We start from the raw sequence: 20501 nt of genomic DNA on the forward strand, positions 1-20501 counted from the left end.
TTCTGGCAAATTTTTACTTCAGAATTAGTAAAATTTACTATTTCCTGAATAATTTTTACTACTTCAGGAGTAAATTTACTCCTTAAATAGCACAAATTATTCCGGAAATAGTAAATTTTACCATTTCTGGAGTAAAAATTTGCCAGAAATAATCAGAAACTGCGGACAGTTCCAGTTTTACTTTTAAAGTAGTAAAAGTTACTTTATTTGTTTTTCCATTTTTCTCCGTGTATCTTTCACCCCGAAAAAGTCAAATTTATTTTTGAGTTTCATTTTTTTTTGGTTAAAAATTTTTTTTTTCAAAAATGCATATTACCAATCGAAAGAGCATCAAAGAAGTTTTCGAAACTGATATTAATAAAAAAAAAATTTATTTTGATATTTAAGAAAAAAAAAATAATTACAAGAAAAAAGCCATTTTTTTCCATTTGATCACTTCACGTAAAATCCCCCATATATAATAATTTGTGAACTTTACTTTTTACTGATTTTTAATTTATAGTATAGATAACTAATTGTTAATTATTAATATAATAATTATTTTTTTAATATTAATTATTAATTTAATTCTTTTCTTCTTTTTTATTATTTCTTTTATTTACATTTTTAGTTTTTTATATTTATTTAATTTATTATTATTAAGAATGTATTTGATAATAAATTATTTATTGATATAATTTACACACGATTTTTATATTTGTTAAAATGAAATTTTTTTTGCATTTTCTATATTTAATTGTAAATAAAGAAATTGAATGAATCGGTGGTGCGAAGCAATTATCTTAAAGGTTTCATTGTTTCATTGCACCGTGAGTAAAAGTCATGAAATTACATAATCAGTAATGATTTCCCCTTCTTGAAATGTTGCACTTTTTACGTTATTTCGCTTTTCTAATGAATGAAAATCATAACTAGATCAGGTTTTTAAGCTTCAGTCGCAATCTTTCCAACTTCAGTGAACAAAAGTCAATTTATTAATGTGTGAAACAAGACAATAATATTTTTCTCCACCAAATGTAAAAGGTTAGATAATAAATTTAATTAATTATTTATTAATTACTGAATAATTGAATTAGTATAATAAAGTAAATAAATTACAATAAATAAAAAATAAACTAAAATAATTTCCCAAAAAAAAAATTACAAAACAAAAATTTGAAAAAATAATTCTAAATTTAATTATAAAATTCAATTATCGAATAATTTAATTTTACATTTAAAAACTAAACACAATTTTTCGAATGAAAATACAAAATAAAAATTTAATTAAACAAACGAAGTTTCACGAGTCGAATATTGTTGTTGTCTACGTATTATAATGAAGAGACATAAATTTTTCGAGTGATTTCAATCTGACAGGCAAAAAAAATATATATATATAATACGAAACTTTCGTACCTATATGTATATATCTAGACAAAGATTCTAGCTGATCCCGTTATAATATTTATATACCCATATGGAAGCTGCTTACATATATATATATACATGCGAGTAACAAATACTTGTCTTTTTCTATTTAACGGATACTATTTTTTTTTCGCTCACACGCTATATAATCTTACATAACGTGATCTAGGAACAATCTGTGTGAACTTGAAGCTTCTCTATTGTAACCCTCTCGTCGATCTTGATCGGTGATCGCGCACTAATGACGTGCACACATATTTGTGTGTATATATATATAATCATGAAGAAGAAAAAAGTCAAGCACAATGAAACAGAGCAATTATTATAACTCATTTAATAAACATATACGCGTGAATTTTATGAAAATGAATATGGACATGATTAATGATATTCATATCCGTTCTTTTTCATTGTAAGGCATTTTTTTTTCTTTTAATGATTAGAACTTTCAAAATAAAAGTGTTTTTTATTAAAAAAATTTTTTTTTAAAGATAGGTTATTTTTTTTGAGTGATTTGCGCAAATTTCAAAATTTAATTAATTCAATTATTTTTTTATAACAAAATTAATAAATAATAATAATATATACTACTATATTACAATATAATAATAATAATATTATAAAAAATATATTATATAATAATAATAATAATAATATATACACTGAAAACAAATATTTTGTGTTTGCAACAAAATCGTTTGGTTAGGCAATTTAGTTCTTGTAACGAAATTTTGGTTGGCTGAAATAAAGTCGTAGAGTTATCTCAACCAAATATTTGGTTAGGCCAACAAAATTATTTGGTTCAACATTTTTAAATTCCAACCAAAATTTGGTTAATACAACAAAATAGTTTGGTCTAAAAAACCAATTGATCGTTTGTTGTCCTAACCAAAATTTGGTTACGACAACGAAATAATTTAATTCGCTCTCAGCTTGTATCTTAAGAGAATAATTAGTTTAAATCTCTCACAAAGATGGGTAGTGCATTGGTCAGAGTTCCCGACTTGCAGTTTAAAAACGCAGAGGTTCGATCCCAGGCGGAGATGAGATTTTTAAAAGTCCACAATTATTTCAATTGGATAAATATAAATTAAACGTTAAATTGATAATAAATAAATAATAAAATAAATAAAAATGTTAAAATGAAAAGAAATAAGGTAGAATCAAAAATTTTAATTTTACAAAAAAAAAAAAACTGTTGGTTTCATCAACCAAACATTTTTGTTGACCTAAGAAAAAAATTTGGTTGAGCTAACCAAACATTTTTGTTATGCCAACAAAAAACACTCAACCAAATTTTGTGGTTGACTCAAACAAATTGTTTGGTTGCTTAAATACCAACAAAATTTTTTTGTTAGCCCAACCAAATTTTGGTTGCCCTGACTAAACATTTTTCTCAGTGTTTTCAGTTATAGAATTTTTTTAAGCGGATCACCTAAAATTAACAAATTTAATTTTCAATGTTAAACGTTTTTTTCACTCCTATTATGATCGAAATAAGTTTCTGAAAGTAGTAGAACAAAAAAAATTATTTATTAAAAGTTATAAACAAGTGAAATTTTTAGCTGTGTCAAATAGAAAATAAAATATCTCGAGGTCCAGTTGACAAATTTAAAAAGAAAAGTTTTTCTCGTCTCGGAACGTAGTATTTAAAAATCTAATAAATTTTTCCCTATACAAAAAGTACTACATTTTATTTTATAATGATAATGAGAGAATGTAACATAATAACGTATCAAGCACTGAAAAAAAATCTTTACCTGGAACAGCGAAAGTTTTAGCTATTCTAGAGAAACGCATAGCAGTTCCAGATAAAGCCTTCTTTCCGTGAGGTACAATAATTAATAATTAACTAACAATTAATTTAGTTAACACTAAAATAGCAACAATAAATAAAATAATGCGTTAATTATTTTAAATCAAATAATAATTTACTAATTTTTAAATTATTTTATTTAATTACATTGTTAATAAATGAAAAATTTCCTTATATTTACTTTAAGGATTATGGTTTCTATAAAAATTGCAAAGAATCGTGAGGTAAGAGTGTTTTTGTATATTATTTGCACATTGTTTGTATTGTGATAAAAGAAAAAAAAATTTTTTTTTTTTTTCAGTATAAGGAAGAAGCAATGGATGATTTGTGGATTTCGTGGAGTTGGGGGAGGAAACTATCGTGTGAAATGATGGTACGGGGTTATCTACCTGACGACCTTGCGTGTTAAAAAACCCTGAGAGTCGTGGCGGTCCCCGCGGCAAGAACCGCGGCAGTTCCGCTGAAGAACGCGTTCGGCAAAGACTCTATTCTAATCTTCTAATCCTTATTATTGTTTTTATTTTATTTTTTATTATTTCGTTTTGGATAAGTTTCGCGTGTGTTTCACAATAAATCATGCGACGTTTTTAAGTGAAAAGTAACTGTGGAAATTTTGCAGTTTTTCCATACCTCTCTCCTTTTCGGACGCCGAAAATTATTTCGGCAGTGAAGCTGCGAGACAATGGAAAGTACCACTTGGATTATTCTATTAAATCGTATGTAAATATCTTATATTTTATTTTTTATTTAGTGTTGCAATATATCTATTGTATGTTTTTTCGAAACAAAATAATTAAAAATAAAATATTTATTTTTATTAATATTATTATTATATGTAAATGTATATTGTTATTATATTTATATTTTATTATAAATATATTAATAAAATAACAAATAAAACAATAGTTGGAAAAATGATATATTATTTAAGTATTACATATCTAATTTTTCAAAATAATTTTTTCGCGATAAATAATTTTTAAATTTGTTTTCCGTTTTTATTTGAATAATTTTTACATGGCCTTTAATCGATTTATTTAAATAAATGAATAGGAACAACATGTTTCGATTTGTAAAAATTGTAATACCTACTTAGTTGAAAAAATTTGTTAAAAGTAAAAAGTAAATTTTAACTCTTTCGAGAAATGCGAAATATAAATTATTGTTAAATTTATTATTGTATTTATAATATGAACTGATTTTTTTTTTGATTTATAAAGAACTATTCAGTACAAAAATTATAATGATTTAAGGGGAGGCACCACCTTTATTTTGAGTCCTTTAAATTTTAATGACGGCAGGAAGTTATATTTTTTTCTTGCATCATTTAGGTCCTAAAAACATACAGAATGGTCAAGAAAACAAAAATTTTTTTTTTGACCATCCTATATATTTTTAGAACCCAAATGATGTAAGAAAAAAAATATAACTTCCTGCGATAATTAAAATTTAAACGTCTCAAAATAAAGGTGGTTATCCTCCCCTTAAATAGCTGAAAATGATCAACTTAATTAAAATCATTGAATTTTTTCTTGATTCAAATTTAGAGAGTAATTCATCATTTACTTTTAAAAATATTACTTTTAAAATATATGTTTTAAAGTTATATAACATTGGATTTAAAAAAAATAACAATTTTAAACTATTTAAAAAATGAGATGCATATCTATATATAATAATTTTTAGTTTTCAAGCAATTTGACGCTATTAAAAAAATTATTATATAAACATATTTTTCTATAGTTCTTTCGGTACCTTTTTTTCAAAATTTTTGAATAAACAATTTTTTTAAAAATATTTTAAATTTACGCAGTTATTGTATTACTGCTTTTATTATTATTAACAATGAAATAATATTTATTAATCTGTTAAAATTGATTATAATCTATTTAATTTGTTAATTCATTTTATTATTTTTTCACTATTCATTTAATTTTGATTAAATTATAATCAACAAAAATTATTATTATTATTACTATTATTATTTTTATACACTGAGAAAAAAAATGCTCGATTGGGTAATAAGCGCGCCGCTATTGGATTCCAAAGGTTTTTTTTATTAATTACATATAATGCAGAATTTTAAACATTTAAATTGAATCAACAAACATATACTACTTTTCTATTAGTTTAAAACACTGACAAAATAATATTTTTAGTTCAACTATATTATGTTTAATTCAAACTTAGTAAATCTTTTTTACAATCAAACATATAGCAGTTTAATTCAATAATAGGGGAATAGTGTCAGTGTTGGACACAATTTTGGTTTTTTGTTTATAAATATTTTGTTTAGATAAATTCAGTCAATTGTGGTATATGGGTGGAAAGATCTACAAAAGAGGAACACTTTTGCTGTGGACCGTAAATTGATTGGTCCAAAATTAAAAAAGTTATAAACATTTAAAAAAAAATCTAGTCAGGGTTGGACACTTTTTGAAAATCGAAACGCATTATTGGTAAAAACGTAAAATAACATTTGTAATGTTTTTTATTCTTATTTTTTCATGTTTATCTTTACTTATTGTTTACAAATTGTAAAGCTTCATGGGTTTAAAAAAGGAATTAACTCAAATTACAAAAAATAACTCTTTATTGTTCCAAATAACTCAATGAAATGATGAACAAAATTTATACAATTTAAGTATTATTTTTCTAATATCTTTGGCACAATTTTGCACTGAAACATCAATAAAATAAAATTTATTTATAAATTGTGTCAAATTCATAATTAACATGGGTGTCCAACCCTAACTGTATAAAGTGTCCAACCCTAACTAGAAGCATCATTTTCGAATTGTGCTAACCATAACCAGACATGTGTCGCGATTCGATTTTTCACTTTTTTTCTTCTTAAATTATGTACCCCACAATACATTCAATAAGCTTACCTTGCCGAATTCTTGCTTTTTTATTACACATTTTTTAGGTTTATTCACAAGTCAAACAAAACTTTTTTTGTCTCTTCGATTGCACCGCTACTTTTGATTCTTCAAAAATGTAATGCCACAAAAAGTTAGGTTGCACTACTAGAAGATTCGTCACGTACGCACACAGGTGGCGCTAGTGTTCTTATTTAAAAAAAGCCAAGTGTCCAACCCTGACACTATTCCCCTACATTTTTGCTGATAAAATATATTTCATTTAAACATATATATTTTGTTTGATTCAAAGTTAATATATTCTTGATATGAAATAATAATTATATAAAATTTAAATGAAAAGTAATTATTTGATCTAGTGGATTATTTTATTTTTATTATATTGCGCACTTTGGATAAAAATACAGTAAATTTAATAAACACAAAATGAACTTTAACTTAAAAAATTATCTCCGAACGATACACACAAGAAGACTAGAAACAGGAGGAATAACTCCGGTGGTGGGGGTGAAGCAAATTCGGAGGACAATGAAGGACTCCGGTAGTTTGCGCAGTAGTGAAAAAATGAAACATCCGCGCATACATGTGTGAATGCTTCTCGAGCGTTTGCCGAGCAGACGATATATTGAATGTATCATCATGATAGTGAGGTTAAAAATATTAAGCAAGAAATCAAAATGAAAGTGCTACAAAACATTATAACATGTTGTAATTTTATTTAAAAGTAAATCTGACCGGGAAAATAATAAATCAAAATGCTTGTTGCAAATAAAAAGATTTTTGTTATCACATGTTCCGTTTTTAAGGTTATGACCAACAGCATTTATCCAAACATCTCTCACTTTCTGTAAAATATAACAATAGATACTAAATAAACGTAAAACTTTTGCATTTACTATTTTTAATGAGAAAATTATTTATAATAATAAATTAAATGAGTTTCAAATTTATAACTTACCTCGTCCTTTGGAAATTTAAATAAGTGCTTATCACCACTATCACCTTTATTTGAGCAATTCATAACACAGCAACTTGAAGGCATTTTTACATTACAATTTATTTTCTATTTATCACAATTTTTAACATTGCACACAACAAAATTATCCAACGATTGCAAATTTCTGTTCCACGTGATTTCTTTCAAACAGGTAAACAAAACATAAGTTAGCAGAAATCATGTCAGTATGCGCAGAAACGTAATTTGGTCTACTGCACAAACTGCTTGCCACCTTCAATGTGCCCGTACATTGCCTCAACGCTCTCTTACCCCCACCACTGGAGTTATTCCTCCTGTTTCTAGTCTTCTTGGATACACAAAATAAAATTTTTTAGGTTAAGAATCACGTCAAAATTTTATTGACAATAAATATAAAAAAAATCAGTGGAACATCCGAATTGTAATACTCTAAAGGGAATGGTAGGTTGTTTTCGATACAGGGCGGGGAACTAGAATAGCGAAAAACAGGATGAGGCAGGTGTGAGAAATATAAAGATATGACATATTTCGGATGTTCTACTGGACTTCCAATGGAAATTTACATGTGTCCATTCTAAAATAACCTTTAACTTTAAATCAAACATAATTTTAACGCAAATTTTACAAGAAAATATATATAAAATTATTCCACACCTAGCGCGACCGCACTGAGAAAAAAGGTTTGAGCTGACAACCAAATATTTCATTTAATATATGTGCAACTAAAATTTTTTGGTTGACACAACTAAACTTTAGTTGACATCAACCAAAGTTTGGTTGAGACTACCAAATTCTTTTTCATTTTCTCATTTAGTCGTCTGAAACAAACTTTGGTTGTTGTCAACTAAAGTTTAGTTGTGTCAACCAAAAAATTTTAGTTGCACATATATTGAATGAAATATTTGGTTGTCAGCTCAAACCTTTTTTCTCAGTGCGGGTTCAGAGTTTCTGTGGGGCTCTAATTCACGATAAAATGAAATAATATTTGCACACGAACGCCAATTAATTTATTAATTAAAATTAACAAATGACTACACAGATCACAGGTAGGGAAGTTGGTGAACTCAAAAATATAAAATAAGCGACTTCCGGGAATTCTAATTTATTAAACAAAGAAGAAATAACATTAATCACTTACTTGGTTACAAAGATGATTAAATATTGACTCTTTTTCTGATCAAATAATAAAACATGATAAATTTCCAAATGAACGTAAATCTTCAAATATAAGAATCAAATATTCTACTGTTCCATATAAAATAATAGATATAATTTTGTCAATCAAAATTTGTTCACACATGGAGATCAACTCTAACACACAGTACAATTGGACCCAGTGATTTTTGGTAATGCAGCAATATATCGAACTATTAGCGCTAAGATTGATGTTAGGTCGCCGGAACGAACTATTGACCTTTTATCCTTACCCTTATTTTAGGATATTTGATTATTTAATTTCTCGAAATAACGTCAAAAAATATTTCCCCGTCACATTGTTCAAACAAATCTCTATATTTAAATATTAATTTTTCTAAACGAAGCATTAGAATCCAATATGGCAGCGCGTTATTGGCGATTCAAACAGCTACACTAGCGCCACAGTTGAACTAATTTAGGCGTGACTCGCTCTGTAGCACTCCATGTGTTTTAAATTATTTTTTTTTATTTAACGCTTAAAAATAATTTTACAAACGCAATAAAAATATCAGAATAATTAAATAATTTGAAATAAACTGTCAAAACAGAGACTGCTTTAGAGCGAGTCACACCTAAATTAGTTCAACTGTGGCGCTAGTGTAGCTGTTTGAATCGCCAATTGCCAATCGAGAATTTTTTTTCTCACAGTATAGATCATAAATATAGATCGTGATAATCAATAAATTTCTAATATATTGTAAACTCTTTTGTTTATATATGCAGTTTCTTGTCTCTTGGTGAATGGCCATTATCAAAATGCCAATCACGAACATTGGATGCGTCAAGTTCCACGACGTCCGGTGGATGTCATGACGGATGTTATCAATAGTTTAGGTATTAATATACTTCAACAATATCATGTGCCAGGAAATGTTGCATTTTCTCCCACGGGATTGGGCTTCGTTTTAATCGCCCTTTACGAGGGATCCGCTGGACGTGGAAGTAAACAAATTGCCGATTGTCTGCAATTGCCGCACGATCGACAAATCACACGAATTGGATTAAGAGACATTCATCGAAGACTCAGGGTAAATCACTTATCGTACCATAGTATACTTTTAGATTATTTAAATTAATTTTTCTCCTTAATTGTTCATTTTTGTACGTAACTTATTGCACTTAATTCATTTTAATTAATTATTTAATATTATAAATAACTATAATTAATTCATCTATTATTAGATTAATTAATTGGCAATTAATTTATTTTAGTTAATTATTTATAAATCCGTGAAATAATTAATTAAAATTAATTAATTTTTTATCAGTTTTTAATGTTTCCAAAATAAATAGCCACTTGATTATCGGCAGCTTTGGATTATCGGGAAGTTAAATCATTCCAATTTATCCATTCAAAAGAATTAAAATTTTGAATCCTTTTCAATTTCTCGCTTCATACCGGATTAGTATTTATGTAATTATTTGTTTTTCCTCTATGATTTTACGTTTTTAAACTTTTTGTCTAAAATTCAAAATGAGTTAAAGCTGTATTTTTCCTGTATCTCATGGTGGTTATTTTGAATCCTGTTTTCTGTGTTCTTCAGCTATTTTTTTGTTTTAAAGAACAAAATTCATGTTTAAGAGCTACCTAAACGCAGACGGTTTTCTCGGAGGACTGAATCTAAACAAAGACAACACAAGGTTACGTCCTGAATTCGAGGACATTCTAAGATTCTATGGTTTTGATTTTACGATAGACAATTCCCAAATGAATGCAACTGATGCCACGACTGTTAATATAAATGATAATACAACAATGGCTGGTGACATGATGAATACAACACAAACGAATACAAATGGAATGATGACAATGCTTACTGATGGAGCAGCGAATCAAGCAAATAGCACATCTGGAGGAAATAATGGATCATCAACCACAGGTACACCTGGAACAGATGGATCATCAACAGTAGTTACTTCTACAACAACAGGAGCTTCTGCAGCCGCAACGACAATATCTCCCGCCGGAGCAAATCCCCTAATGTCAGATGGTGCTTCAGCAACAACGCCAATGAATCCTCCTCCAACTACAATTGACACTTCAGTTGATATAATTTCCGTAACGCCAAACAATTCTGCAATTAGACAATCGACAAATTCATCAGTTACATCTTCTTCATCGTCAACTGCTGGAAGTTTGGATACTCCTTTAGGTGTAACCGATTCACCGGGAAGACTTTCGACAACTTCAGTTTCAAGCGCGGGAGCAATGACGACAATGACAAATTTTGATGATTCCTCCGAATCAATGGCACCAATTTCTGTTGGCCAATTTAATTCGGCAACTGGATCGGAAGCCAGTAATGAACTTGAAACACCTACGGAGTCATTAACCTCAATGAGAATGGAAACCACTACATTTGGATCAAGATCGGTACCTGCTAGATCAACGTCATTTCGTCCAACGCCAGTGACATTTAGCTCGAGACCGAGTTTATCGACTTTGAGATCGACCACGTCTGACAAATTTCAAACTTCGTCGCGAATTCTTGACTCTATCACTTCAACAATGAGGAAGCCAAGAATGAGTACTTCAAGTATGATGATGATGATAATTTTTTGTGGCTAAGATTAGTGATTGTGATTAATTCAATTAATTTTTAATGTGGAGATTAGATTAACTGATGTTTATACTTTGCGGTACTGCGTTTGCTCAGAAAATTGTAATAAAAGAAAAATGAATTGAGGCTCCTGATTCAAGAACCAGACGGACGCTCGGGACGCACCTTATCAAATCTCTCAACGCACAAAAATGTCAATAAAATTAATAATCAAAATTTTGTTTTCTTATTTTGTAAAAAATCTTATTCTTATTTTTTTCTTAAAATCTTATTTTTTAAAAATCAAAATATTTGACTTAAGTGTTATTGACATTCTTTTTGCAGTGCCTGATTTGAGGAACTACGTTCCGAGCATCTGACCGGTTCTTGAATCAGGAGTCTTAATTGTACTTCACCGATACAGATTTTTTGGAAACTCATTGAGAGCGCATTTAGGTAACAAGTTTTCAGTGAGTTTACAATGATTGGATTGGATTCTCTTGAAACTTGTTACTTGGGGTTATATTTCATAATGTTGCAACTAATTTGGCGTCAAGTTATTTTTAATTTCATCAGATTCCCTTGAAACTTGAACTTAAGATAATGTATTCAAAGATTCGCCATATCGGATTTGAATTTTCAAAATCTGACTTCAAAATTGAATTTAGTTATCCAGAAATATTTAAATTTATGCAATGTCTTGAGTAATAATTCAGAAATGGCTTCGCTACCGCAAAGATATAAATTGAAATAAAAAATAGAGCTGTAAATAGAAAAACCAAGTGAACCATTTTTATTTTAATTTAAAAAGAAGAACATTTTTTTGACGATTTTCAGCTCGTTTGCTGCCAGTGACTACGACCTTAAAGACATCAACTACAGATATTAGTACTAGTACTAATAGTGATCGAAACAGTGAAGCTACTTCAATAAAAACCAGTAGATCCACTGATATTGTAACAAGTTCAACTACGGATGTACCATCATCTGCGAGTACAAATTTACCAATTACGATAACCACAAATAATATACCAACTATTACAAAAACCGATGTTCCAATTAATTTCAATACTGACATTCCCACAACGAATGTTCCATCAACAATTGTTGCTGATTCTGGATTACAAACTGAAACAGAACCAACAATTGAACTTCCGTCATCCAACAATGTTCGTAAACGAAGAAGTGTTGAGCATTATTTTTCAACTTATCCTGGTAAACTAATTTTACTCAATTCATTAATTATCATTAAGCCATTTTAGGACAATCAAGACTATGATATTCTTTTATTATTAATTAGATTAATTAACAGTAAAATTGAACTATTATAGAAGAATGGAGAATATTAAATTATATTTATTTAATAATACACGGAAAAAAATTAATGACTAAACTTGACATAAATTTATTATTAACTGCAGAGAAATACATCTAAATTAGACATTAAAATCGGAAAATAGGAATAAGTAAATAGAAAAGAGGAAAGTAATATAATGATAGATGTGACTTTGTGCTCTTTGCATGCTTCTGCCATCTGACGGCGACTGAATGTAATGAACCACCTGCAGACTCATTTTACACCCAATTATATAAATTCTGTCCTTCCAGTTTGACGACATTTTGAAAAGTCGTAACACTTCTATAATAATTTTATTAGTTTATGGCGTATGGTGTAACCAATGTATATACCATATGCCGCGAAATAATAAAATTATTATAGAACTGTTACGACTTTTCAACATGTCGCCAAACTGAAAGGACAGCATTTATGTAATTGTGTATATTACTTTCCTATTTTTCGTTTTGCAATCGCGTTTTTGCATGAATTCTCGATTTCGAGATAAGAGTATTTGAAAATTAATGTTTATTATTTTCACATTCAGTGCCGTTTTTATAGGACGATAACTAAAGGTCTTTCTTTGCTAAAAAGTTTTAGAAGCAATACTCTTAATTTAATTGAAATGAAATATTTTAATATGGTTTATGCATTTATAATTAAAAACTATTTGCCAAAATAAAATTTTAAATATTTCTTTCTTTGATTTACAGATAAAACTTAAAATAACATTTTTCTATACTGTCACTTGAGAACATAACCTAAAAATGTTATACTCAAATCTGTATGCTCCATAACATGGAATTTAAGATTTCTAATTTCGTTTTAATAGGAAAAACGTGTCTTAATATTTTAATTTATAACTCCAAATCCAAATTTTAAAGATTTCTTTACATCTTATTTTCACTTTCAAATATAAATAGTTTATGCTTAATAAATCTCACATTAAACGGCAAATTTAGAGATTAATTTTTTTCCGTGTACACTCGAAAAAAATTGTTAATTAATTGATTGAAATAATATTAGTTACATGATTATTATCAAATAAATATTTACTTGAAACCAAATAAAAATTATTTATAACGAATAATTTTATTTAGCTTTGAGAAAATGTATAACATATTTTTTTTAATTATACCAACGATTGAAGCTAATAGTTATGATTAGAATTGCAAGTGAAAATTTATCTCTAAAAGTATTTTAGTGTTATTTTTCGATAGAAATATTTTACACATTCATTCATTGAATTCATAACTTTTTCTAAAAGAAAAACTAGTTTACAGTACGTTTTTAAATCTTACGAAACAGCAATATCCTGGTCGAAAGTACTTCGAAATATTAAGTAAAAAAGAAGAAGAAAATATGGCTGTAAAAATTCCGTTAAGACAATACCACACAATTAGCAATCTTTTTATTTTAACTGATTCGAAAAATTTTCAATTTTTGGAATTTATTATTTTCATGGAAAATAATGAAGTTCTGAATCTATAGAGGACTTATAAAGTAGGTCGGTGAAGTTCACATCGATTACGATCATCGAAATATTAAAAACCAAGATACTGCATAAATACAATAAAAAATTACAAAAAAAACTTTAAAAAAACATTATACTTAACAAAAAAAATTAAGTTCAACCCCAAATTCATTCGAAAAACACACCTAGTACACCGTCCGACACGATTTTTCACACACGAAAAAATCAATGATTTTCAGAAACTAGGACCAAAAAAAAGATACCCGTTTCTGGCCGTTTTGCTAGATCAGGTCATTTTTTGCTTTTAGGGGTAAAAACAACCCTTAATTGAAAGGTGATAGGAAATCTTGTACAAATAAATAATTTTTTATGAAACCTGGTATCTCGGGGTTTTCCGGGTCGCTGATTACGAATCTGATGTCAGATTTTCAAAATTCAAAATGGCGGATCCAATATAGCGGTAGAAATTTATAAAAATTCACCAATTCATTTGAAAGTTGTTACTTAGGGGTTTTTGGGGTCGCTGATTACGAATATGATGTCAGATTTTCAAAATTCAAAATGGCGGATTCAATATGGCGGTCGAAATTTATAAAAATTCACCAATTCATTTGAAAGTTGTTACTTGAAGGTTTTTGGGGTCGCTGATAACGAATATTATGTCAGATTTTGAAAATTCAAAATGGCGGATCCAATATAGTGGTCGAAATTTATAAATGTTATTATGTTATTATTATTATTATTATTATTATTATTATTATTATTATTATTATTATTATGTTATTATCAGCGACCCCAAAAACCCCTAGACACCAAGTTTTATAAAAAATAATTAATATTTATAAATTTAAATTAATTTATTTAATTTTAAATTTATATTGGATCCGCCATTTTGAATTTTGAAAATCTGACATCATATTCGTAATCAGCGACCCCAAAAACCCCTAAGTAACAACTTTCAAATGAATTGGTGAATTTTTATAAATTTCTACCGCTATATTGGATCCGCCATTTTGAATTTTGAAAATCTGACATCAGATTCGTAATCAGCGACCCGGAAAACCCCGAGATACCAGGTTTCATAAAAAATTATTTATTTGTACAAGATTTCCTATCACCTTTCAATTAAGGGTTGTTTTTACCCCTAAAAGCAAAAAATGACCTGATCTAGCAAAACGGCCAGAAACGGGTATCTTTTTTTTGGTCCTAGTTTCTGAAAATCATTGATTTTTTCGTGTGTGAAAAAAAAAGTTGAATTTTGTCGGACGGTGGTATAAGCCCCTACATTGACATTTTTCAAAAAAATTGAAATTTCATTACACACACAATTTTATTGCAAATTCTCGCACAAAATACAAATAAAAGTGTAGAAAAAAATTGACACCCTGATACAAGTAGGGGAAACATCTCTAAAGCAATCCTTAAATCAAATATATGTTTGTTTTAGGGGTTTCTTCCAAATTTGTATAAGGGAGTTTTAATTTTTTTCTACACTTTTAATTGTATTTTGTGCGAGAATTTGCAATAAAATTGTCTGTCTAAGAAAAATTGAATTTTTTGTAATTTTTTGTTGTGTTTATGCAGTATCTTAGTTTTTAAAATTTCAATGATTGTAATCGATGTGAACTTCACCGATCTTATAAAGTATAATTTCTATATAATAAGTTACATTATTAAAAGTTGATTAATTTAATTTATTATAATTATAAAGTTTAACATTTTTTAAATAAATTATTAATAATTTGTTTGTTAGTTTTTTTTTCTTTAAGTACTACAGTACGAAAGAACTTATTTTCATTCCTATCACTGAACAAATTTTGGGGCAGCAGCTGCCCCAAACGAAAAATTTCTACATTCAATTAACTTCATACTTAATATTTACCATGAGTATTTTATGAGTGAAGTTAACTGAATATATAGAAATTTTTCTTTTGGAGCAGCTGTTGCACCAAAATTTTTTCGATGTATGTATAATAAAATTCTAAATAAATAAATAATAAGAAATATTTTCTGATAAAAAAATGAAAGGAAATTTAAATAACATAATTTCTTCTTTATTATTTAAATAAAATTTTATATTGATTTGAATTTAAATTATAAAAATTGTAAATTAAAATATTTTTATTTGATGTGAAATAATATTATTTTGATTTATTTAAGATGATGGTCTGTGGATGCAGCATTTGAATATTTGGCGACCACCTCAAGAAACAGAAGAAGCAACTGTAAGGGATTCAAAGCAAGTAGGATTTCTTGTAAATGGCTGTGATGTTGCTTCAGTGTCAGCAGCAACCTATACAGCAGTTCTTCCCTTTGCATATTTCCCTTCGTTGAAGGCTGTGGCAGTGGAATTTCCTCTTGATGTCAGTTTCTAAACGTATTTTTATCACCTCATAAAAACGCACTCATTTTAACGTTTCTCAATGCTTAAACTTTAAGACTAGTTTACTACCACAGCAGTGCACGACGCAAATCCTTTTACAAAAATTATTATCTTTTACGTGCCGACCTTCTTTGTGAAACACTTTTTTTTTGAAAAAATAAATTCTATTCCAATCTTAATCAGAGAAAATGTAACAAAGCATTCCTAGCGCAAAAAAAATTCTTTTTTCTCGTTAAACATTTTTATTTAAAAAGTGTTTCAAATGAAATTTTTATACTATTTCACGTGAAATTTAAGTCGACCTCTTAAATTCGGTTAAATATATTTTTTTCTATTTTTTAGACCAAAAAAAAAGGTTTATTTTTTGTTTATTAAAAAGTGTCCGAATTTTTGAATTATGAATTTTCAAAATTTTGGTTTTTTCAAGGTAACCCTTTTTATATACAAATTGATTTTTTTAAAAAAAAATTTTCTTTTAAAATGCACTTTAAAACACTAAAAAGACTTTTATTTGCATAAATTTTTAGAGTAAGCCTAATGAAAACATTTATTTAAATAAATCTTCTTACTGTATCCAAGTATATTCTAAAAGAATTTTTTTTTTTAATCGTATTTAAATTTAAAAAAATTAATTTGTTTATAAAAAATTGCTATTTTTTTAACAAAAATTGAAAAAAAATTGTATGGTAACATTAATCAAAAGTCGAAGAAAAACTGAAAATATTCTTTTCTTTTCAAAAATTCGAAAATTTGGTCACTTTTTAAAAAACAAAAAATAATTCGCATTCTACTTTTCACCTTCTGCATTAGGGATTCCGCATTTCATTTTTCACTTTCCGGATTCCACATTACACTTTTTACTTTCTGTATTGCACATTCGACTTTTTCCTTTCCGCATTTCACTTTTCACATTCCACTTTCCATTTTTCGGTTTCCGAATCCCACGTTTCACTTTCCTCATTCCACATTTTAAATTTCACGTTCCGTATTCCACGTTTTACTTTTCACATTCCGTATTCCAAATTCCACTTTTCACCTTCCGCATTTCGTAATTTGCTTTTAACATTGCATATTTCATTTTTTAATTTACGGATTCCTTTTTACACATTCCACATTCTACTTTTCACTTCCTCGCCATTTTTTGTAAAATGAAAAAAGTAACTTTTTTTGACAATGTCAAGTTGAGAACAGCAATTAATTAAATATATTAAAAAATAAATACTGAAATGTGCATTGTGGAAAATGAAATGTGAAAAGAGAAACCTGGAATTTGAAATCCAAAAAGTGAAAAGTAGAATCCGGAATTTGGAAAATGTAAAAAGCAATCCGCAAACTAAAAAATAGAGGTGAAAAGTAGAATACGGAATGTGAAAAGTGGATTCCGGAATGCGGAATGTGAAAAGTGAATTCCGGAATGTGAAATATGATAAGTAAAATGCGGAATTCGTAACGCGGAAAGTAAAAAGTGGAATGTGGAATAGTTACATAATCGACCCTAAATTTATTCAAATTATCAAACTTTTTTATTTGATGGAATGGTTTAAAAAATAATTGCACAATTTCGAACTATGAAAAATAATTAAAATTGTTAGCATTATAAATAAAGGTAAAATAATTAAAGCAATACTTTTAACGAAAAATTATTGATCGTGATGAAATAATTATCACCGGAAGTAAATATAGTAATCTGTTACGCGAATTGGATAACATGAAACAAAATGATAATATTCCGCAAAAAAACGAAGTTTACCAACCGTGAAAATTTATACAAAGAGAGTTCAACGAGCGAAACGCATTATTTCGACGACAAAATTGTCGTCAAGGGTCACTTCTATGAATTAAGCATCAATTCTTTTCAAACGACCTTCTATTTTTTTTAACATAAAAAAAAATTTACTTCTTTAAAAATCAAAAATTTAAAATCACAGTAAACTTGGTTGTATCTTTTTCTATTGCAACGTTTTAATGCACATAAGTTATATCAAAAAGAGATCGTTTTGTGTATCATTTTTAGAAATGATACACGAAACGGTCTCATTTTTTGATGCAAAAAATTTAATCAATTTATATCAATCATGGCCGAATTGAATCGACTCAAAATTAAACGAATTTTTTTCAGATATTTCGGTAATAGTACAATTGCGGAGACCATTTCACTATTTAATTTGAAAATGAAAATAACAGAAAATCAAAGACAATGTGCAATTGGATAATTAAAAAGTGACAGCTTATAAACATAACCTAAAATGCATGAGAAAAAATTCGTCGATAAAATCAATATAGCCGAGCTTTTTAGAAGGTAGATGGCAGCACTCATCTATTTTCTTTTTTTAAAATTTTTTCTGAATCGTTTTTATAAAAAGCAAAACTGCCATCTACCTTCTAAAAAGTTCGGCTATATTGATTTTATCGACAAATTTTTTCTCATGCATTTTATGTTATGTTATGTGTATTAAAACGTTGCAAAGATTTGATGCAATTTTTGGTCTCAATTTGATACTTTTAGGAAAACTGTGAAAAAAAACTAGTTTACTCCCTTATTAATTTTAAATTATAATTAATTAAAACTCTTTTTCGACCCATATTAAATTATATCCAATTTCATAAGAATTTAATTACTTTTTTTTACGTCTACAAATTATTTCCAATTTCAAACTCTAGTTTTCAGTACCTAATTAAAAATTATATTGCATTTTCGTCAAAAGAGATGTTAAAATTAAAAAATTTTGGATATTTAATAATTTTTTTCTTTTAATCTGATAATTTTTTTAAAAAATGATGCTGAAGTACGCAACGTTTATGATAAAAGATTTTGAAAAAAATAATTTTTTATAATGAAAAATTTTATAATATTTTACCTGAAAAATAATTCTTATAGTTTTTATTAATTAACAAATTATAAAAAAAAATATTTTTTTATATATAAACAATTTTATAATTTTTCGTGTTAAATAAAAATTGATTTTATAATCGTTGATCATAAACGTTGCGTAATTCAGTATCTTTTAAAAATTTGATTTCTATCGAAATAAAATATAAAGATTTAAAGTTGAAACATTTTTAAAACTTGATTAACAAAATTGCTTTTGTTTTTTGCTTCTAGAATCCACGGTATAATGTAATTCTGTTTCTACCAACTGAAAGACCCGACACTTTACGCCTAGCAATAGATTTAGGATCGAAAAGTTTACGATTGTTACGGAAACATTTGCAGCCAACTTGGATAAGAGCAACCATTCCCTCTTTTATGTTAAAGGGATTCGTTACTCTCACTCCCTATTTGCAGAGGGTAAGTTTTTATTTTTTTTTTCAATTATATTATTATTATTGTAGAATATTTGACATTATTAAATAATTTATTGTACTTACATATGGATAAAAATTCGTCAAGCGTATCCACCTCAAATTATATACATATGGGCTATTCTCCGCGTAACGCACGATTTGGTGACTGAAACTTTAAAAATATTTTTTTACCGAAATGATAAATATCAATACATAATTTTGAAGATAAAGTGTCAAGAAATAAATATCCATGGTGGGCCGGAAAAATTTTTTTAAACAAATTAGAAAAAAATTCTTTGCTTTTTGAATTCTATAAAATAGTTGAAATTTGATTTAAAATGTTTATGGGAATTTTTGGGGTAATTCACAAAAATATATATAGCGCGAACGACAATTAAAAATTTTTATTTCGGTAATTTACGGAAATTTTTGAGGTAATTTATGGAAATTTATGCGGTAATTTATAGAAATTTTGTCTAAAATTCATAAAAATATGTAAAGCATAAATAAAAAATTATATTTTGGTAATTTACGGAAATTTCCGCTGTAATTAATGGAAATTTTCGCGGTAATTTACAAAAACCTATATAGCGCGAACGACAATTAAAAATTTTATTTTGGTAATTTATGGAAATTTATACGATAATTTATAGAAATTTATACGATAATTTATAGAAATTTATTTGGTAAGTTATAGTAAACTTACCGGAGCTATGATAGTTTATTATAAATATTTTTAATTTCGTTTTTTTCATTGTGTATTAAACTTGAACTAGTGAAGGTCCAAATTCTGTGGCGGGTGGAGACGCTGGGGTCGGTGGAACCGGTGCAACTGGCGTTAATAATTTTTTTTTTTTTTTGAGAAAATTATCATTTATTTTTAATTGAATGGTACATTGAAAAAAGGGTTTGGTATTGACAACCAAACGTTTGGTTGGTATTTAAGCAACTAAAATTTTTTTGTTGAATCAACAAAATTTTAATTGTCTCAATCAAAATTTGTTTGACACAACCAAAATTGGAAAAAAGGATTTTTGTTGTCTTAACTAAAGTTTGATTGGGACAACCAAAATTTGGTTGATTCAATAAAAAAAATTTGGTTGCTTAAATACCAACCAAACGTTTGGTTGTCAATACCAAACCCTTTTTTCAGTGTATACTTCGATGTTACAATTATCGATTATTGATTAGAGTTTCTATGT

General features: G+C 27.5%; 2 protein-coding genes across 3 annotated transcripts in view; one reads left to right on the plus strand and one right to left on the minus strand.

Moving 5' to 3' along the window:
* Window positions 1-920: 920 nt before the first annotated feature.
* Window positions 921-20501, plus strand: part of LOC127283630 (uncharacterized) — a 31469-nt gene continuing 11888 nt past the window's right edge. For both annotated transcript variants that reach the window (XM_051308621.1, XM_051308622.1), the window contains exons 1-7: window positions 921-1023; window positions 3528-3942; window positions 9005-9309; window positions 9864-10818; window positions 11659-12036; window positions 15792-15994; window positions 19118-19303. In XM_051308621.1, the coding sequence (XP_051164578.1) occupies window positions 3909-3942; window positions 9005-9309; window positions 9864-10818; window positions 11659-12036; window positions 15792-15994; window positions 19118-19303 (2061 nt within the window). In that variant the 5' untranslated portion in view covers window positions 921-1023; window positions 3528-3908. The remainder of the gene's footprint in view (window positions 1024-3527; window positions 3943-9004; window positions 9310-9863; window positions 10819-11658; window positions 12037-15791; window positions 15995-19117; window positions 19304-20501) is intronic.
* On the minus strand, window positions 6787-7331 carry LOC127283631 (52 kDa repressor of the inhibitor of the protein kinase-like). The gene is made up of 2 exons (XM_051308623.1): window positions 7067-7331; window positions 6787-6953 (listed from the first exon to the last, which is right to left on the minus strand). Exons 1-2 carry the CDS (start codon window positions 7148-7150, stop codon window positions 6795-6797), a joined length of 243 nt encoding a protein of 80 aa, XP_051164580.1. The 5' UTR covers window positions 7151-7331; the 3' UTR covers window positions 6787-6794.

This window comes from Leptopilina boulardi, unplaced genomic scaffold (genome assembly GCF_019393585.1).
Source record: "Leptopilina boulardi isolate dan_hultmark-lab unplaced genomic scaffold, ZJU_Lbou_2.1 LbouV2_310, whole genome shotgun sequence".
NCBI classification, from domain to species: Eukaryota; Metazoa; Arthropoda; class Insecta; order Hymenoptera; family Figitidae; genus Leptopilina; species Leptopilina boulardi.